This window comes from Artibeus jamaicensis, unplaced genomic scaffold (assembly GCF_021234435.1).
Source record: "Artibeus jamaicensis isolate MK-2021 breed Jamaican fruit bat unplaced genomic scaffold, CSHL_Jam_final contig_464, whole genome shotgun sequence".
NCBI classification, from domain to species: Eukaryota; Metazoa; Chordata; class Mammalia; order Chiroptera; family Phyllostomidae; genus Artibeus; species Artibeus jamaicensis.
The window spans coordinates 7,838,338-7,860,504 of NW_026521842.1; the positions used below are offsets into that span (position 1 = coordinate 7,838,338).

At 50.1% G+C, this 22,167-nt stretch overlaps 1 protein-coding gene across 1 annotated transcript in view; it reads right to left on the reverse strand.

Annotated features, from left to right (window-relative positions):
* Positions 1-15,333, reverse strand: part of PLCG2 (phospholipase C gamma 2) — a 149,127-nt gene extending 133,794 nt beyond the window's left edge. Inside the window, exons 1-2 of the mRNA XM_037142454.2 lie at positions 15,220-15,333; positions 9,223-9,458 (exon numbers count right to left, since the gene is read on the reverse strand). Of these exons, the coding sequence (XP_036998349.2) occupies positions 9,223-9,415 (193 nt within the window). The 5' untranslated portion in view covers positions 9,416-9,458; positions 15,220-15,333. The remainder of the gene's footprint in view (positions 1-9,222; positions 9,459-15,219) is intronic.
* Between the last annotated feature and the right edge of the window lie 6,834 nt (positions 15,334-22,167).

Here is a 22,167-nt window from a genome sequence, read left to right on the forward strand (position 1 = left end):
GGAGAGAAAGAAAGGGCATCTGGGTACTTTCCCTGAATCATTTGCTGCCCGTGTGTTTGTGAAGCATCCACCGTGGGCCAGGCACAGGCTTGGTGCTGGGGGTCCTCCCTGGTGGGCAGAACAGAGAGATGGGTCCCTGCCTCCCAGAGCTCACAGGCTGGGGTGAGGATCTTGAGGACCTGGCTCTGAGGTCAGGCCCTGCCAGGGAACAGGAAAGTCACCACCAACACATTTCTGGCTTCCACTTCAAACTGCATGGCACTTAAGTCTCTTCCAAGACAAGACAAGACCCAGCACTTTGCTAGCCGTATGTGAAAATGCACCCTAGGGTTGATGGGTGTGGGGTGGGGGGCAGCGAGGGGATGACAACCTTTTTTTCCAAAAGGACACACCAAAGGATACCTTCTAACAGCCCCTCCCCTAGTTAGACACCCAGAAGAAATCTAACTCATACTAACTATATGGGAGCCTCTAATTACACAAACTGGGACAATCACCTGAATTCCAGAGCTTGGCACTATTGCAAGGGACAGAGGCTTCCTGTGCCCGGCCCTCTGCCACTCAGAGAGGGATGTGTCCACACTCCAGCTACCTCTTCTCTCCCCTCTGACAGCCAGATGGAGTTCCAGGCTGGGACATCTCATTCCCCAGAGCCAGACTGAAAGAGACCCATGTCCACACCCCACGGCCAAGGGAGCACGGACTACGTCAGCTACAACTAACTGGATATGCACGGGATTCTCCAAAGGGGAGACCTGGCTGCTTGAAGGAGAGATTTCAAGAGGATACAGGAGAGAAGCATGAGGCGTAATAAGCGCAGACCTTCCCTAGTATTTCCCAGGCTCCTTTCTAAATGATTTGCCTATAGGAGCTTATCCTCCTAAGAAACCTATAAAGTGGATTCTATCATTCTTCACATTTTACAGCTAAAGAAACAGAGGCATGGAGAGATCAGTCTCTTGTCCAAGATCGCACTGCCAATGAGCCAGAGTTGGGTTTCAGACCCAAGCAGGCTGGCTCTAGTTCCCACATTTAACCAGCACACTTCACTCTCTCTCATGCCCTCATGGCCCAGGCCAAGTCCAATGCAACCAGGAAATAAGATGGCACTTGGAATACACTTAAATTCCTTTCCAACGAACTCCAACTCATCCATGATATCTGTGGCCAAATGGGCGTATCAACTGCTGTGCTCACCCCACTGCTCCACTTTGCTAGGGCTGCTGTGACAATGTACCACAAACTGGATAACTTAAACAACAGAAATCCGTTGTCTCACAGTCTGGAGGCTGGAAGTCCAAGATCTGGGTGTTGGCAGGGCTGGTTCCTTCTGAGGGCTGGGAGGGTCTATTCCATGCCTCTTCCTAGCTTCTGGTAATGGCTGGCAATCTGGTATTCCTTAGATTGCAGGTGCATCGCTCCAACCTCTGCATCCATCATCACATGGCCGTGTGTGTGTGTGTGTGTGTGTGTGTGTGTGTGTGTGTGTGTTCTTATGAGGGCACCCCTCAGATTGGAATAGGGATCCACCCTATGCCAGCATGACCTCGTCTTAACTAATTACATCTGCAACAACTCAATTTCCAAATAAGGTCATTCTGAGGTGCTAGGGGTTAGGACTTTGATAGATGAATTTAGAAGAGGTACAGGATAATTCAACCCATTATTGGGACCCACCCCTGCCCATAAGCCCTGAAGAAGTGAGACTACGTTCTCCAATGGAAGACACTGTCTAATCCACACACCCCCACACTCAAGCGGACCAGAGAGGGCACTGGCCTCAAAACAGCCAACTCCCCAGCACTGGCTCAAAAGATCTGGCCAATCAGAGGCCTCTCTCAGAAGTCCATCCTTGAGAGGCTGGAAAAACAAAGCCTTCGCTGATGAGGCCACACAGAAAGTCAAGGTGGAGAGAGGCTTTGCTGGGAAGGGTCAAGCCATGGCAGCAAGGAAACCTAAGGGCAGACGAGGCTGGTGTATGGACAGCGTCACCACCTGTGGCTCTTACCACAGACAAAGAGGAGAGACCTCAGTATTGCTACATTCCCTTCCCACAAGGCCCAGTGGGAAGGCTAATCATTTTCCCTGATTCGTACGAGACCTCCCAAATTTACCATCATTCTATTCTTTATCATCAGTGGGGCTCCTACAGCCACCTCTGCACCTTCCAAAAGTAGGGCTATGGAAGAGCCTGGGAGGTCCCACCAAATCCATTTCCCATATTGCCCAGCATCCTTTGCAGCTAGTCACAGGCCAAGTTCTGCTCACTGGAAGTTGAGAAGCTTCCACCTTCCAGGACTGGGTCATAAATTCCTCCTAAGCCATCTCCTACACTTCCTCTTCCCCCACATGCTCGCTGGACAGAGGACCCTGGAGATGGCCTCAGATGTCTCAGGGGATGGTGACACCACCAGAAAGCAGAGCCCCACCCCCTAATCCCACTGCATCACGACTTGAGTGATACAGTTGTATTATACAAGAAGTCGAGTGTCACTGCAGTTAGCCTACCCAGACGAATCCAGGACCTAACAGACATGCCCTCTGCCTGGAACACTGTCTCCCCAGAGCCTCCCGTGGCTTCTTCCTCCTCACCCTTCAAATCTCAACTCAATGTCACCTTCACAGAGAGGCTTCTCTGATGCCTGCCCTGTTAAAACAGCGTTCCCCACACGTTCCTCTTTGTCACCAGTCCCTGGCATCCATCACTGTCCAAAATGACTGCAGGAGTTATTTAACATTCCTGCGAAACTGTAAAGTCCTCCTGGGATCTCCATTGTCCTATGCACTTCTCCCTAGTGACACACAATACCCGACACACACCGAGTCCTCTTTGAGTGTTTGCTAAATCAACAAAAGAACAAAATCCAAGAACATCAAGTGATCGTCACCCAGGACAGAAGACAACCCTTGAGTAACCGTATAAACCAGTTCCTCAAACGTCCAGCATACAAGCAGGTCTGTCTCAGCATCAGGAATGAAAACAGTTCTATTTTCACAGCAACAGGCTCCAACGTGGAGCACGTCCCAGAAGGCGAGCTGAGCTGGCTGATCCACTGGGTGCAGCAAGAAAATCACTGTATAAATGCGAGTCCTAAATATTGATCTCCTCCTTTCTATTGCACAACCCCATTTCCCCTTGTTTGATCATGATGATGAGGTCAACGACGGTGACAATGACGATGATAAGGACGAGAAGAGCAACAAATACTGGAGCACCTACCTCCTGTGTGCTCAGCCCTGTTGAGAGCATGTCACATATGTTACTTCATTTAATCCTCCCCAGAGCCCAGGGAGACAGGTTCTTTTATTGGTCTCATTCTATAGATGTAGAAATGGAGGCCCAGGGAGGTGCCAAGAGTGGCCCAAGGTCATACACCCTCGAAGTGGCAGCGCTGGCACTGGAGTCTGGCACTCAGGCTCCGGCGTCTGTGCTGCCTGCTGCAACCATAACTGCACATCTGTAACCAGAAAACCAGCCACGGTGCAGCCACTGGGACTGCATCTTACTTCTGACAGATGCATGACCGGAGGAGGTCAGGGCCACTTCCACAGAGTGGACTTCTCCTCAGACGGAAGATGCCTGGGAGATAAATCTACTTTTTCACTATTTGGAACACATTTGGATAAAATAACAACTTTCCAAAAAATCCTCGTTTATTCTTAATGGTTAAGAGGCCCAAGGATGGACTTCAGAACCAGCTGGACGCAGCACAGCCCCATCTCGCTGCCCCCACTCTGTTCGGACTTGTCCTGCTACTGCGTTCATGGTCTGCCTGGCGGGTCTGTCGCCCGTTAACCAAGGCCCCCCGAGTCTCCTTCCTCGTGGTGTCTCTAGCACCCAGCACAGTGTGTCCTCTGCACATGGCAATGGCCGCACTTCCCTCCTGCTGTGAGGGAGTCTGAACGAAGCTGTGGTTCTCGGGCCCCCAGCAGGTGCTCCTCCACCACACACAGAACTGAAGCATCTCTGAGACCACCTAGGAGGAGAAAGCAACACAGGGCGGGAAGACAGTCGGCGACTCCAAGGGCAGAGAGAGGCAGAGCAAGTTGTACTTCTGCCCCTTCCTGGCTGTGTGGCCTTGGGCATGTCACCTGGTCTCTCTGGGGCTCAGTTTCCTCAAAAATAAAGTGGGGATGAGTCCTGCCTTGCAGGGTCACTGTGAAGATCCATTAGAGGTAGCTGCTATTATTATTTTTATGACTATCATTATTTTATTACTATCATTATTATTAGGCAAGCCAAGAACCTAACACCAAACAGAGCTGCTCGGTTTTTTTAGCATTCTGCATTCACGGGCAGCCGCAGCTTGCCCAAAATAAGCAGATGGAGAAATGTATGTGAAAACATCAGGCTAAAAGCCTATTCAGTCCAGATGCACACGCTCCAAGCCCTAAACATGGCTTATTACCACACCAGCCCAGACTCCACTAACAGGTGGCACCAAGGTGGCTGCCTTGTGAATGGTTCAGATGCAGGAGAACCCCGAAGGTTCAACCCAGAAACAGCCAGAGAGGCGGCTTTGTACGTGGAGGCGGCTCCGCTGGTCGTGGGAGGAAAGAAGAACCATGGCCGCACTTCCGGAGTTCCCTGCGTGAATCACAGACTCTCAAGGAGCCAGTGTGAGAAACCTCTTGCTGTATTCTGCTCCAATTGTACAATATTTCCCATGTATACAAAAGTGCATGACATAATATCCATTTAATTCTCACCCAATAAGTTAGGAACTATTATTACCTCACTTGACAGGGAAACTGAGGCACAGACGGCCTCGGATCACACATATAGGAGATGGTAGCGCAGGGATTTGAACCTGAAGTCAGGACCCAGAGTCCAGGTGTGCTTGTGGCCGCCTGGCTCCAAGGTGGTCACCATCAGTTTCTTCCCACCCAAGATGTACACACGCGCCAGCCACTCCCTCTCCATGAAGCAGTTCCCCAACCTTGAACCTGAGCTAGCCTTGGTGACCTGAGCTGGTGCATGTGACTCTATGGGACTTCTCATGCTAAGTCCTGCAGCTTCTGCCCAGACTCTTGGAAATGCACCCTGGGAGTCACCAGGAGCCACGTAGTACGTCCGGCTACCCTGGGACTGCCCGGCAGTCGGGGCTCAGTCAGCAGTTCCAGCTGAACCCAGTCTTCCACCACTGCCGCCAGGGCACCAGACGTGGAGCAAAGATTCTGGAACCTTCCGGCCCAGGGGAGACACCAGCTCTGTACCCCCAAATCACTGCCATCCAGGCCACAAAGAACAGAAGAGTTACCCAGCCCAAATCTCTGTCCGACTCATCTCCTCGCTCGTGTTCAATGAACCCCACTTCAGGATGGCCATCCTGCTGGCCACCTGGCCAGCCTCTCCCTCTACTCTCCACGCAAGCGGCTGCTCCGCAGTGAGGCCTCTCCCACTTCCTGCACCTCCACCATGCCCACGAGGACAGAGCCTCTTCCTCACGCGGCGCCCAGCCCAGACCCTCGCTGTGGTAGTGAGCACGCAATCCCACGCTGGCTGGTTGCTGAATCAGCTTCCCATCCGGGGCTGGGACTCCACCCCCATCCCTCAGCAGACTCTAGCTCCCAAGACGATGGTAAATATGGGCTGAACCTACAAAACAGCTCCGTCATGACAAAGAGAAGCCCTAATGTGTCCATGATGTTTTATAGCTCTAAACAAAGTCAACACATCACTGCAGACCAGGGTTTCTCAACTTTGGCATCACTGACATTTTGTACTAAAAATTAATTACCTGTGATGGGCAGCATAAGATGGTTAGCAGCATCCCTGGCTTTGACCCACTCACTAGATGCCAGGAGCACCCGCCCCACAATTACCACAAGTAAAAATGTCTACAGACATCAATCATCAAATGTCCCCGGACGGGGCAGGGGAGGATGACCCTGGATGAGAAACACTCACTGCTCCACATAGTAGGATCTGCATGAGTGCCTACCTACATCCAGGCCCCCACGGAGGACGTGATACCTGCCGGAAGTCACATGCCAAGTACTCCAGAGCCACACGAGTGCTCCCGCATGCTTGCCTGCTCCTTGCAGACCTCAGAGTAACCTACAGTTCCTGCTATTAACACCCTTGAGGGAACTCAATAGCTGGGAGTTCCCCTAAGGACATCACACCGACAATGGGAGGCTGATAACATGGCCCTAAAAGTCCCTACCCAGGGCCCCAAGGCCTGCCCTCTCAAAGTGGTCAGCGAAGCACCATTTCCAAGCTCTTTACCCCTGAATTGGCTTTTTCTGTCTCTTTACAACCACTGCCAATATAGCTATCTCACACAGGACAGCCAGCACATGCTCAAAAACACAAATGCACTCACAGCATCTCTCTCTGGACACCCTTCAGTGGATCCCCACTGTTCACCAAGGTCCAAACACCTAAGCAAGACTCTGTCACCCTGGAAAGCTGGATGCCACTCATTAGCAACAACAATGGTGAAAGTAACAGCAGCGGTGCCCACGGGCTGAATGCTTGTCCCGTGCTGCGTGCTGTGCTGAACCCCTCCAATGTGCTCCCTCCTTCATTCACTCCCACCTATGGCTCTGCAGAGTGGACAGCAATATTATTCCCATGCTGCAGATAAAAGAATTACATCTCAGAAAACGATGCAACTTGCCTATAGTCCCATAGCAAAGCTCACCAAATGGTGCTGGAAATCAAGCCCCACACTCCTGTACTTAATGCCACGATGCAGGCTCCATGAGGACTTGAATCTCACTTAATCACTGCTGCGACTCCAGTACCTAGATCAGTGCCTGGCAGAGCAGGTGTTCGAATATGGAAGGGAAGGGGGGAGGGAGGCTGTGGAACAGTGTATCTCAAACCTGGCTAATAATTACCAGGATCACTGGGAAGCTATTAACTACAGTTCTCAGTCCCAACCAACCCAGTGAATGACAGTCATCCTTGGCCTCTCCAGGGAGAAGGAAGAATTGCTTTTAGTTAACAGAAGGTGGGAGAACTACAGAACATGGATTTCGGAAGCCGAAATCCTACCTGGTGCCCCTCAGAATGAGCTTCAAGAGAAGGTTCCAGCAGCCTATACTTTTGATGGCCCCTCAGATGTTTCCCATGGTCAGCCAGGCTTGAGGCCAGCAGGGGCCAGCAGGTCAGAAGAGAAAGGGCCAGTCCACTCTCACGTAGCACACCTGTATTTACGGTCAGCGCCCCTGCAGGCCCCACCCCGTCCCAGCTGCAAAAGGTCTCTGAGTCACCTGGGAGGTCCAGTGTAGCCAAAGCAAACAAAACTGGGAAGAAAGTTGGCTGCCTCCACACATTTTCAAAGCAGGGCTTCTGGACCTGGGCCACCTGAGGCCTCCTTGGCTCGAAGCCAGGAGCAACCTTTTGGAAAGCCGTGTGACCTCACTCACGATAAGAGAAATCAAATGAAGAATTACGCCAAGGTACCTGAGTCTCCCTGTGAATGGCCACATCCAGAACCTCATAGTGCGGATGAAGGTGTGGGGAACAGGCACTCTCACACCTCACGGGCTTTTCTGGGGTGTTGTCAAGCTGCCAAAGTTAAAATGCCCTTTAACTCAGAAACCACACTTGCAGGAAGCTGTCCTTCGGAGAGACCCATAGGTGTACATAAAAGAATAGCACATGGATAACCCGCAAGAACTGCTGGTGGGAATGCAAAAAGGGTGCAGCCCTTGAAAAACAGCCTGGCAGTTCCTAGACGCTTGAGCACAGAGCTGCCACATGACCCAGCAGTCACACTCCTGGGCATGGGCCCACGAGAAATGAACACACACACAAACACACAAGTACGTCAACGTTCACAGCAGCACTGTGCCTACTCGCCCAAAAGTGGCATCAACCCAGGCATCCATCAGTGGCTGGACGGGTAAAGAAACGGTGGAACACCCGTGCAATGGACTATTACTCAGCCATAAAAAGGGACGAAGCACTGGCACACGCCACCTTGAAAACAGCCAAGTGGAAGGAGCCAGGTGCGAAGGCCGCGGCCCTATTTAAAGGAAAGGTCCAAAACAGGGAAATCCAGAGAGGCAGAAAGCAGACGAGTGGTTGCTCAGGCAGGGGAAGAGGAGGGGGAACCGAGGCAGACAGCAAAGGGTCCAGGGTTTCTTTGTGCGGTGGTAACAGTGTTCTAGAAGGGACTGTGGGGGTGGTGGCTCAGATCTGTGACTACACTAAAAACCATGGAATTGTTCCTTTTAAATGGTTGAACTGCATGGTGTGTGAATTATATAGGAGGAGGAGGAGGAGAAGAGGAAGAAGAACCTAAGCATAGTTGCTGCAGCTAAGAGCAAAAAACAGTTCAAACGTCCCTCTCTAGGGGCTAAACGACTGCACTGCAGCAGCACACTGTGTGGCCTGAAAGGAGGCAGATCCACGTGCTGACAGCAAACCAACTCCAAAATAATTACTAAATTTAAAGAAGAAATCAGGTGCAGAAGTGTATGTAGGAGATACCCATCTGTGTAAAAAAACACACAACACACATTAAATAAGCACAGAGTAATTCTGGAAGACAAAAGAACTTGATAATGAGCTTGCCTATGGGTGAAAGCTGAGAGAGACATTTATGAATTTTTTTGGTTTTTCTCCCAAGTGTACATTTAATTTTTCAATTAAAAAGTAGTCAATAAAAACGCAAATTAAAGCAAGTCTCTACAACTGAAAATTGCTTGAGTTTCCTCTCCCTTCGTTAAGAAACAATCTTAGAAACTTTAGGAGCTGAGCCACTTGCCCACCCTCCGGGTGTGGGGAAGGGCCGGCACCTCCCCCAGGGCTGCGCTGCATCCGAAAGCTGCAGGACGCGCACTGTCCACACCAGCTAAAGTAAAGGCCTCTCACTCTGCAGTTTGCAGGAAAAGTGAAACGGACATGTATCTGGCCAACAAGCTATGAGTGTCTGCAAAGTCTGGCCTGTCGCCCTTAAGAGGGCAGACAGCTTGACAATCAACAGGAACCAAAGGACCCCTGCCAGCCCAGGCGAGCTGTCTGAACGTCAGTTCCAAGTCGGCCCACACGGCCTCTGGGACTTTGAAGAAACTGATTGAACTTCCCCCACCAGCTCTAAACCCCATCAGAGACCCAGACGAAATGGCCACGCTTCCATTTTTAGAGGAAAAGAAGGAATTAAACCAACAACTGCAGTGACAAGTCAAGGTGGGCAGGTGAGGAGATGCACGGGCCCGGGCTTGGGGACCACAGGCCACTCTGCCCACCCAGCGGGTACTCACAGAAGCCTTCGATCTTGTCGGCTGTCTTACTCCAGGCCACCTGCCGCGTCTCCATGATCACCTGGACGGTCCTGCGCTCCGGGGTGGACTTGCGGAAGCTGAACACGGTCATCACTGTGCCCAGCTCCAGGGCTCTCTTGATCTGACTCTTCTCATATTCCGGAAGGCCATCCACATTGACCATGGTGGTCATTGTCGCCTCTCCAGGGAGGAGGAGGAGCGAGGGCACAAGGAGGCTGGGAGGACAGAATAAAGGAGTGAACCGGCTTTAGTTGACTAAGGGGGATTTAGTTAACAGGGCTTGTACTTCAAGAGCCAAAATACCATCTCATGACCAGCAGGGTGAGTTTTAGGAGAAGGTTCTAGTGGCAGCAAATTGCTGACCACTCAGAGCCCACGCGGAGGTTTAAACAGAAGTGGAGGTGTGGGAGGAGACCCCTAACGTCAATGAGCCAACTGTTATCCAGGCTTTGAATACGCAAATCACCCCAGCCTGGCTGTGAGCTCCTCCCTCCCCACACACTTTCAATGCTGCAGAATATTTGAACAGCCAAAGCAGCCCACACCTGCTCCCGGCCCCCACCCCCAACACCAGCATCCCCTTCTACCCAGCCTAGAAATACATAACCATCCCTTTACTTCCTTAATGACACTGGGACCAGAGGAAAACAATTTTTTTTTAAAAACTCCAAAATGTGTCCATGGAGACCTCTGCATGGACATGGGGCCAAGAGAACAGAAGACCTCAGGGCCCAGCAGCCTCAGGTTGAAATCCCGGTGTAGGTTTCTGCTGTGTGTGTGTCCCCGGGTGGGCAGTGTGACCTCTGCAAGCCTCAGGGTCACCCTTTCTAAAACGAGGGTGTTGGGACAGTTAGAAAGCTTGGAATGAGATGTCACCAGCAAAGCACCTGGCATGCTGCTCAGAATCCAGCAGGTGACCTTGATCACCACTTGGTCCCACGCACAGCTGATGTCTATCAGAGACGTGCTGGGGGCCCAAATCTAGGAGCCAGCCTTGTCTGGCGGCTCTCACAACCACAGCCCGGCCAGCAGCGAATCCAGAATCCAGCCGTCTCACCCCTTCATGGTTCGTCCTAGGATCCCGTACGTGGAGCGTTCAAAGCGCCCACTAACTGGCCTCCCTGCTTCGAGCCTGCTTCCCAGGGACAGTGCACAGACCAGTGACCTGAAGGTGCTTTTAGAACACGAGTGAAATCGTGTCACTCCTCTGTTCAACCCCTGCAGTCGCTCCCTAAGCCCTTGCTCTGCACCACCCCCCCAACCCAATCCTGCCTCCAAAATGTCCAAAGACACACCGCCTGCCACTCAAAGGGGACCTGGACTGAAGGCAGGCCCTAGACCACAGGGGCAAACACAAGTCCTGTGGGCCAAGTCCGGCCCTCCACCTTGTTTTATCCGGCCCGGCACCTTGTTTCTGCCTGGTGGCAGCACCGAGCTTCTTGCCCCTAGTTAAGGAGCAGTGATATGTAAGGAGCAGTCCTAAAATTACACTCGGCCCTTTGAAGGCAACCTTGAGGCCAACTGGTGAAAATGAGTTTAACACCCCTGCCCTACACCAAGTCCCTTAAGCCCCCTGGGCCTCATTACCACACTTGTAAAGGGGAAAATTGATCACAAGAACCAAGGTTCTTGTGAGAATTAAACCCAATTTATACCCTGGGTCCTTAAAACAATGATGCAAAGTCAGTGCTCCTGGGACTCAGCTGTTGCTAAACGTACTGTACCCACTGTTCTGTGTACCTTTCCTACCTCCCCAACCCCTTTAGGAGCCCACAGCTGTCACTCTGCAGAGAGGCCTGTGGTCGGACAGGCTGTCTGGGCCTCCACTCTGGCTCTGACTCCCCCAGAGCCTCCAGCCAAGATGCTCAAACTCGGGGCCTCAATTCCCTCATCTGTAAAATGGGAATGACAGTACCACCCCAAAAGGACTGAGTTACAGTGTGTACACAGCCCCCAGAATTTAGCAAGGCCTCAGATATTAATCAGCCAGGTAGTCAACACCTTCGCCGAGTGTCAACTCTACACCAGGCACTGGGCTGGGGATGAGTAGGTAAATGAGGGGGGTGGAGAGAGACCCAGGCCTAAGCTGGCCCTCCCTCCCACAGCCAGAGGTACCACTGCAGGTGTGCTGGGAGCCAGAGATAAATATGGGGCTGGCCAAGAAGTCCATCATGTTTTTTCCATAAAATAAAAGACACGCTTTTCATTTTCACTGACAAATTCATGGATTTCGATATTTTGAGTATGTCGGCTACCTCCTGCTATTGGCTTCTAGTGGGTAGAGACCAGGGGTGCTGCTAAACATCTTCTAACGCATGAGACAGCCCCACAGCAAAGAATTATTCGGCCAAAAGGTCAATAGTAACAAGAAACTTCTCAAACCACTTTTGACACATTCGATCAGTCACCGCACCTTCTCCATCCACTGCACAAGTCTTTTTTTACATTTCAGCTGCATTTTTACCATTCTCAAAATAATAAAGCATAATATGCTGAAAATGTTGCATATCTTTTTCCATCTTCAATATTAAAATGGCTGTACAAAATTCACCAAGTTTGATGTTTTTTTTAAATGCACACTGATATGACAGCTGTCACAAGTCAACCTAACAAAACTGTTTCAAATTGAATTAAATACAACTAAGCAGGACTAGAGCCATCATACGGAAAAAACTGTAACGGACTTTTCGGCCAACCCAGTAAGACCATGAACTGCACCTGTCTCTGTCCATCTGGAAACACAACCGTCAGTCAGCATAAGGGCTCTGCCGTAGAGAGATCAGCACAGCAGCAGAGACACTGGGGCGGGGGTGCCAAGGGAGCAGCGGGAAGGGTCCCTGAGTTTAGTAGCAGGGAGGCCAGGAGTTTAGAGGGCTCAAAGAAAGCCTCTGGGGCAAGAGGGCATCTGAATTCAAACTTTAAAACAAAAACGAAGCAGGAGGAACCATGTTCTAGGCAGAGGAACGGGCTTAATTAAGCAGAGGTCCTGCTGCTGCACTAAGAAAGTGAGCCTCCTACCCCTCCACCTTCTGCTCCAGGTCAAGGTGGGAACAAGGTTTCCCCGACCAACCTCACCCAATCACTGTTTGCTGGCCCTCCCCAGGTGCCAGCATCTGCTCTATACCTGGTTCATCTCACTCAACTCAAGGAGAAATACAGAAAAAAGGTCCAAAGGGGTGAAATAACATCGTCCAGGTCGTGCATACAAGTGGTGGCACCTCGACTGGAACCCTAGTCTGGATCCCACCCCACTGCTCCTTCGGCACCTGCCTTCTGGAATTCAGAATCCCGTGGAAGGATGTGGCCAGATAGTGACTAACCTGGCAGCACCTCTCCCTCCCTAGAGAGAGGTTAAAGGACTTGTCCAAGGCTACACAGCTGCAAAGTGGCAGAACTTTGAACCTGGTGCCAGCTCTGCGGCTCTCTGTCATGCCAACCCTGGAGTTCCCCACTCCCAAGGCTCAAGGCCAATGTGCAGGAGGGCAGAAAGAAGAAACACACCTTATCACAACACCTCCACCTTTGATTAAACCTGCCAGCAGGGAGACACTGCGCCCTCAACTCTGACTCTGGCTCTGGCTCTGAGAGTCCTGAACTTAACCACCCCCACATTCTGATAACGTCCTGCTTAGAAGCCCCAAGGCAAGGATGGGCTCAACCATAAACACCAGGTCTCTCCCACCCCCTCTGGCCAAGAACTGGAAAGACATCCTCATGGCCACAAGATCGTTGGAATCAACCATCAAAATCCAGCCTGCTCCTGACCCAGGCTTCCAGGGCTGGATGTTCAGCAACCCAGGGGAGGTCACTAGCCACAAGAGGCACTGTCCATTTTGCTTCTGAAAAAGGAAGGAAAGAAGGAAAAGGTAAAGGAAAAGGAAAGGAATAGCCTTGAAATCCCTTTTTTGTTCTTGTTCCTCATCCTCCCTGGGTAATTGTGTAAAATAACTTATGATACAAAAACATGGCTGAGATTCAGAACAAGGTTTCACCATTTCTACTTTTCATGTCCTTCTCTCTGAAATAAACTTCTAGGACACAAGGACCCAGCACCAGGAAGCAGGGGAATTTTCTTCTCTTCATAGCTTCCTGTACACCTTAGGTTACTACAGGATATTATACAAAATCCCATGAAATAATTCTTCGTTAAAAGTCAGCAGAGTCGCATCCCTGAGAGGTAAGCGACCCTTTTGCAGCTTAAGGGATGCTGCAGCTGCCCTCACACCCACCCTGCAGCGTCAGGATGTGTTCTCACTACAGGAACAGGGAGTATTAGCCACTGCAGGGAGGAATGTGCATGGCTCCACTTTTTTTTAGGGCAACCTGTGAGCATCTAGTAAAACATGCATATGCTTTGTTTGATCCAATAATCACTTAAGTGCAGAAAGAAACACGCACAAAGATGTTCACAGGGGCATCACGTGTAACAGAATCAGAGAAAGAATAACCACCCAAGAAACAACTCAAATGCCCATCAAATGGGGGAGAGGGGTGATTCGGGAAGAGTTCTGTAAATAAATAATGAGACACACAATTAAATAATGCACCATAGCTATTGGAAAGCATGAGGACAATTTGTAAGCGATTTGATCTGGAAAGATCGTGAGAGAGATGAAAAAGAGTTACAAACCAGTTGAGTATAAGATTTTTAGAAGGCTGTCTGCTAATAAATCCAGGAAAAGGGGTTACTTTGGGGACAGGAGTGGAAGAAGGCAGAAAGGACGACTTGATTTTTTATTAACTGCAGTGGTGACATAATGGATAAGTTTTTCTTTTTTGTGTTTTTACTGTTTTCAAGTTTTCTCACTGAACATTTCCCACTGACTTTTCCCATTTCCACCCAGCAAAGAGTATACACATCGGTGGGGTGGGGGGTGTCCCATTATTCAAGGTCAAGTGGTGCAGAGGGTGGGCAGTCCAGGGGGATAACAGCATCAATAGGCGAGTTCAGCATCAATGAAGCCTGCAATGGTCCCTGAGCCAATTACACACGTGGTGCACACACCTTTGTAACAAGGTAAGCGCCTGCGGCTGGGACTAGCCCTATATTAGTAAGCCCTCCCTGAAGAACTGTAGCTAAGGTTGATGGCCCGAGCCCCCACGGGTAACCAGAGGGTTACCCAGAGGGTAACCAGAGGGTAAACAAGCCAGGTACCCTTTCCATAGATAAGCCCCAACTTTCAACGTAGCCCAGTGTTCAAGGGAAGAAACTGACGCTCAGAGAGGTTCTTCAACTAGCCCAGGCTCACAGCTGAAATTGAAATTCAAATTAAGCTGCTAGAGAAGGCCACCTGTTTCCCCTGAGCCAGGTCAGGCCCCTCACCCCACCACCCTCTTTCAGTCTCATTCAGGATTAGGGTGCCAAGAGTCCCTCCCCAGCCTCCACCGGAACCCAGGAGCCAACCCCAGCCCAAACTAGACACATCTTTCCCTAGAATTCTTCCGCTATGGGAGGTAATGATCTCTTTGGGATTCCAAAACAGAATCAGGAAAACGCACGGACGTGCACAAATAACCATGCACAAAACTGCGGGGCCCCAAACACTGTCCTGGTCTCTCTCGCCTTAGGGAAAGGCTGCGCCTTCGTGGTTCCGCGCCGCCACCCACCCATCCTCAGCCACCTGTACGATACGGGGAAGTGCCGGTACGGCCGCGCGGAGTGGGCGAGTCCTAGGCATCGAGGTGGCCAAAAACAAGGAGCCTTGAACCTCAAATCCTGCGCCGGCTCCGACACCCTCGGACCGCAAGCTGCGCCGCTTCCTCTGAGTCCCCATACAAAGCCGCGACTACCCTAGGACACCGACCCGCTAAGTGGCGGACCCCGGGCACATCGGGCGAGGACCCAGCCGCTGCTCCCCACCCCGGCCCGCTGCGCCCCGGCGCAGGTTCCCTCTGGACGCAGCCCACCGGGCGCGGGCTCCCCCGGGCTCAGATCCCCGGCGCCCCCTTGCGCTCCTGCCAGGCCAGGCCACCCACCTGGCCGTGCCCCAGCCGCAGGTCCCGGCTCTGGGGTCCCGCGCGCAATCGCCCGCCGTCCGGGCTCCGGGCACTCCCTGACGCGCAAGCCCTCCGACGCCGGCGCTGCCACTTCTGCTTCTGCGGCAGCCGCGCCACGTGACTCCCCGGGTGCCGCCTCCCCTCCCGCGCCCCGGCCGCCCCACCCACCGCCCGAGGCAAGCCCTGCCCCGCCAGCGTCCCTGAGCACCCCCACGCGGCGCGCCTGGCCTGAGACTCGAGCAGAAGAAACCGAGGCAGTGAGAGTGGAAGCGAAGTCATTTGCAAGTTTTGCAAGGACGAAAACGTCCACATACAGTAGCATTTATGGAGCGCCTACTGCATACACGTGTTTTACATACATTTACTATATTCCTCATAATCACCAGGAATTGCTGTTGGTGGTTCTAAGCTGAGCTGGTGTCTAACTACCTCTTACTGCCGCCACAAGGCATGTAAATACGCGCACACTCCCTCTCCCCATCTGTCCGACAGCGTAAAATTAGTGCCGGCTGCACAAGTTTGCTGTAAGAAACAAATGATTGAGCTCCCATTTCCCAATGAGATTGTTGTTGCAGACTCACCTGATAAACTTCTAAGCATATAGATGACTTAGCCAAATGCCTAGTTATGGTAGTGGACTCACTTAACTAGCTGTGCCTATTTGAAGTCACACACCGTATGATGTAACATATTCTTCAGGAGAAATACTGCTTTTCCCCATTCTCTGGTGTCATGAGACAATGGCATGCAAAGCTTTCGTATGTATCTCTGGTAGGAATGTCTTCCGAGTGACTAGAGCCAGCTTTAGGGTCGCTGATAGAGCTGGAAGACAGAGCTAATGTTTTACTCCTGAACTGCTCCAGTTACACTTTTTAATCTAGGAATGCTGCTATAAACGACAATGTTATAGTTGAAGCCACAGGGCGCATGCGCTGGCGTTAGACAATCCGTGGATTCATTCCTTTCACTGGTCCTGTCTCAGGGGTGGACCAGGGCTACCGCCACAGATCACCTAGTGCGCTGTTTCTAAAGAGCTCTTTGGAAGGCTTGTTGCAGTGTTAACCACTTGGAATCACAGGGCCGATTTGCCAGGAATAATGGCTAAATCTGGATTATATTTCTTGACCTTGCTTTTTGTTTGTTTATTTTAGAACTTCAACTTATATTTCCATCCATTCTTTTAACACTTCTATTTTGGGACATTATATAATGTATATGATATATTAGTACAACCATATGTGTGCATAATATTATTGGGTTGGTCAAAAAGTCTATTTGGTTCTTTCCATAATGTAAAAGAGTCATTTTCATTTCCACCAATAACTTTATTGATTTGGATACTTTGAATACGTCAGCTGCCTCCTGTGTAGTAGAACATTGCTTGCTCTCAGTGTTTCCATTTGATCGCTATCAACTTCAGCTGTGAAGCATCCTCCACCCAGAAATCTCTAGCGCGAAACTTTGCAAACCACTTTTGACACATTTGATTAGTCACAACACCTTCTCCTTACACTGCACAAATCTTTGTTTTGTGTGTTTCACTTGCAATTTTTACCTTGCATGAAATAATAAAGCATAATATGCTGATAATATTGCTTATTTTCTTCCATCTTCAATATTAAAATCACTACACAAAAGTTCACCAACTTTGATGTTTTTTAACGCACACCGTTATGACAGCTCTCACAATACAGCCTAACAAAATTGTTTCAAATGAAGTTAAAGACAACTAAGCACTACTAGAGCCATCTTATGGAAAAAGCCAAACAAACTTTTGGGCCAACCCAACATTACAAAGTCTCCATGTGTAGGGAAGCATGTTGACTCTCTTGCTGATAAATGAGACCGAGTGCAAGCAGAAGCCTTGGAAACCACTGCGGGAAGCCTTGGCTCCTCACCTCTGTTCACACAGATGCTAAAGCTGGCCGGAGTCTTCTCTGGTCCCCTGGGATCAAGCAAGAAAAGAACATGTAGGACATGCTTCCATTGAAAAAAATGCTTTTAATCTGTGGTTGCAAGCCTACAGCATTTTTGGAGTGAAAATGTCGGTTGTGCTATACGAGATAATGGTACGGTAGATGGCAGTTTGCTTGTTTCACATTTTTTAATCGCCTGTTTCTCTTTGCCTCATTTTGTAGCCTCAGGTGAACAGCTAATGGAATCTGGCACAATGAGGAATTGTTTGGGGCTCCTCACCTCCTCTTTTTCTCAAAAGTCTCCTCGTTGTTCAAAATAAAGTGATTGTGACAGCAGCCCCAGTTGCTGGAAGGACTTGAATACAAAATGACACTTCTTTTCCAAAGCCTGATGGGGTGGGGGAGAAGTCAGCCAGTATGTTCAGGCATACGGGGCAGAAACCCTTTCCGTGGGTTGGCTACGGTAGGATATTAGTGACTTGGGCGGGTGGCGGCTGCAGGACTTGAACCCACGTGCACACAGGCCCACTGCCCATCCCCAGCATTAACAGGAGGCATTCGGGCAGGGAGAAGTGAGTGTGTAACCAATCCTCAGAGATTCACAAGTGGGTCAGGAAGTGACCTCAAAGGGTGGAGGGGACTTTCTTTTCCTTTTTATACAATAAGAAAGAAGAAGGGGGAGGGGGGACAACCTAAGAAAAAATAGTCTTTTAATCAGAATCATTTCCATTTTCTATTCTGCCGCCCTCACCGGTCCTCAGAAATGCACGTGTTTTTTCCCATAACCCCCTTCCATCTGCTAGCAGCCGTGATGCATTGGTCCACTAGCTCCTTGGTGTCTGTTTGTCTCTCTGCAAAATGGGTATAAAAACTGTACCTACCTCCCAGGGTGACTGTGAACATTAAATGTGACAATGGAGGTAAAATAAGCATCTCATTTCAACCATAAGGACTGACCACCTTTAACACTGTTAGTGGGAAGGAAAAGCTCTGTGGTGCTGTGGGATGATATGGACTAGAATGGGAAAATCTGGGTCCAAGTCTCAAGTCTTTTACTTCTTTAGCTGTGTGACCTTAAGCTGGTCAGTTACCCTCTCTGAACCTCCTAATTTCCCTCCTTCACTCTACCTTTGGGATATCTACAACTGGCAAACCTACAGAGACATAAGGTAAAATAGCAGTTGCCTTGGACTGAGGGGAGCGGGTGTTGGAAGGGTAGGACTAAGGGGTACAGGGCTTCTCTTTGGAGAGAGGAAAATGTTCTAAGACTGATTGTAATGATAGTTAAACATCTCTGAATATACCAAAAGTCACTGAACTGTGTACTCTAGATGGATGAAATAATTGTATGCTATATGAATTATATCTCAATAAAGCAGCCCAAACAAAATACCTAAAGAACTCAAGGTAATGGGTAACACAGAGCTTAACACAACACAGCTGTGGATAAGTAGCAGCATCTCATTAAAACAACCATTATCATACGTGGGCCTGCCACAGCAGGGCCTCCGCTCCCAGCAGCCAGGCGAGGGCCCACCAGCCTCCCCAGGGGACTTGCCGACCTCCCCCTCCACGCTCACAGCCAGAACTGACCAGAAAACCCCGAAGAGCCCTTGAGTTCAGTTTCCTTTCCTGACATTGTTCAGAGAAGTGCATGTCCCCTGGGACCAAGCTGAGTCCCAGCTGCTGGCTGGCGGGCCTCTGTGACAGGAAGTACCACCCAGAACTGGCGCCCAGAACTTGCGAGGGTTAGGCCCAGAGGAGCCGCTTCTGTGTGGGGAGTGGACCCCCCTGTTTTGACTGGTATACAAAACAGCCGCACCTATTTAATGCCCACAGTTGGATGCATTTGGATTGTGTTCCCATCACCGCGGTCGAGGTAATAAACACACCCATCACCTCCAAACGTTTCCTGCTGTTGCCGTCTATGCTGCACTTTGTGTGTACTTTACATGGTATGCACCCTCTTAACAAAATTGTAGGTGTAAATACAGTATTGTCAACATAGGCACAATATGTACAGTGATGGCTGGAGTAGATTCCCGTGTCACGGAAAGTTTATACCAACCACCGAACAGCTTCTCGTTTCCTCCCCCTCCCACCCCAGTCCCTGGCAACCACCATGCTACTCTCTGCTACTACAAGTCTGACTACTTTAGACACTTCGTGTGTGAGGAATCACGCAGCATTTGTCCTCCTGTGACTGGCTTATTTGACTCAGCATAGAGTCCTCCTGAGCCCTAGCCTGGCTCAGTTGCTTACCGTGTTGTCTCGTACACCAAAAGGCCGCACGTTCAATTCCCAGTCAAGGCACATACCTAGGTTGTCGGTTTGATCCCCAGTTGGGGCACATACAGGAGGCAACCGAGCGATGTTTCTCTCTTACGTCTGTGTCTTTCTCTCTCCCTTCCTCGCTCTCAAAACCAACAAATGTATCCTCAGGTGAGAATTTAAAAAAATAAAACAAATAAAATAAATAAAGTGCTCCTGGTTTATCCATATTGTCACAAATGGTAGGATTCCCTTCTTTTCAGAGGCTGAAGGGCATTCCATTGTCTGTGTCTACGACATTTCCCCATATCCACCGTCGGTGCACGGTGAGGTGGTTTTCACACCTTGGCTATGGTGAGGAAGGCGCAAGAAACTTAGGGCTGCGACCCTGCCTTCAGTCCTTTTGGAGATATACCCACAAGTGGGAAGGCTGGATCATATTTTTTTAATTTATGTATTGATTTTAGAGAGAGAGGAAAGGAGAGAGAAACATTGATTTGCTGATCCACTTATTTACATTCATCTGTTGATCCTTGTACGTGCCCTGCCCAGGCGTGGAACCCACAACCCAGGTGTAGCGAGGACACTGGCCAACTGTGCCACCTGGCCAAGACCGGTGTTTCTATTTTGAATTTTGAGAAGCCTCCTCACGGTTTTCCACAGCGGCCGTACCCATGTACATCCCCACCAACAGTGCACAAGGGGTCCCTTTCTCCACGTCCTGGCCAACACTTATCTCTTGTTCTTTTTTTTGGTAATAGCCATCCTAACAGGTATGAGGTGATAACTCACTGTGGTTTGGGTTTGCGTTTCCTTGATGTTCAGTGACCTGTATCACCTTTTCATTCCCCTGTTACCCATAAGCATGTCTTTTTTGGTGAAATGTCTTTTTAAGTCCTTTGGCCTTTTTTTTATTTTTAATCTTCCCTGAAGGATATGTTTATTGATTTTAGAGAGAGAGATACAGTGGGGAGATGGAGAGATGTGAGAAACATTGATCAGTTGCCTCTCATACACACCTGACCAGGGATCGAACCCACAACCTACACATGTGCCCTGACTGGGGCTCAAACCCCCAACCTTTTGGTGCAGGGGAAGGTGTTTTTACTAACTGAGCCACCTGGTCAAGGCAGTCCTCTGCCCATATTTACTTATTTATTTAAAGATTTTATTTATTTATCTTTAGAGGGGAAGGGAAGAGAGGGAGAGAATATCAATGTGTGGTTGCCTCTCATGTGTCCCCCATGGGGAACTGGCCTGCAACCCAGGCATGTGCCCTGACTGGGAATTGAACCATGGTTGTTTGGTTCACAGACCCATGCTCAATCCACTGAGCTACACCAGCCAGGGCCCTTTGCCCATATTTAAATCAGGTTATCTGTGAAGGTTCAGAGAGAGAGAGAGAGAGTGTGTGTGTGTGTGTGTGTGTGTTGTGTTGTTTTTGGTTTGTCGTTGTTGTTGGTTGGTTTTTGTTATTGAGTTGTGGGAATCTGCTATTTAAACTGACACTTGCTTGCGAGAGCCTCAGGTCCTATGGTTTTTCTTTGGGCTTCTCAAGCCTTGGATTCCTGCTGGGGCTCATTTATTCACTCAACAAACACTTGAGTGCCTGCAAGGGGCCAGGTATTGCTGGGCTCAGGGAGGTAGAACTAAGGAGCAAAGTCACCCCCAGTGAACATATGTGTGGCTGGGAGTATGGGGGACACACAAAGGGGCATTAGAGTCAAACTTGCTGGGTTCAAATCCCAGTACAGCCCCTCATGGTCTGCATGACTCCACGAAGAATTTCCATACTCTGTGAGGCCCAGTTCTTCATTTGCAAATAGGGTTGCTGTGGAAGAACAAGTCAGCCAATGCCTGCCCAAGCCCTGGGCATTGTCCCTGGTTAAATGGGACCCAGAGCTGACATGGCAGCCATTGCATTGTGATGGAGGTGTGTTACACGTCCCAGGAGTGCTGAGGACCCGGCTGCCATTCAGCCTTTCCCAGGCCCTCAGCCTCATGCAAAATCAAGACAGAGAGTTTAAAACCAAGAGCAAAAGTGTGCAGGAACAGCTGAGAAGGTAGGTCAGGGAGACATGCAGGCCTACATGTGAATTCTGGTCCCATCACTTACCTGTCCTGCATCCACAATGAAATGACGTAGTTTCTCAGAGCCTCAGTCTCCCAACTGCACTGCTAAAGATCAAAGTTCCTGTCTGTGGTAGCTGGAGTATCAGGGTGTGCTCGGCTTCCACAAAAGGGCCACCTATAATCTCACGTTGCTGCAAGCCCAGGAGGTGTTTAGGGGTGGGCACGAAGCAATCAGAATTTTACGTATGTCAACGGGATAAAGGTTCTTTCCATGTCCGCCACTCTGGCAATGAGACCTGCAAGGGAGAAAGCCAGAAAGAGGAAACTCTCCTTCAAACCCCCTGCACGCTTCCCCTCCTGTGTCATTGACCAGAATCGGGTCACAAAGCCCATTCTGCCTCAGTTGCTCTCAAAGGAATGGGTATCCCATGTCTGGCTGATTGCTGGGGACAGGGTCAGCTTCCTCCAAGTCACATGAGGACCCCTGAGGGGGTGTGACAAAACAGAGTAGCCATTAGCAGGAGGGAGGATAAATGATGTCACGTGTGCAGTCCCAGGGGGCCTGCGGTTGTCACAGAGCTACAGGAGGTGGCCGGCACAGAGACAGAAATCATCCCAGCACCTGCCTTTGTTCCATGGGCCAGCAAGTCCCCGTTCCAGTCCTTTC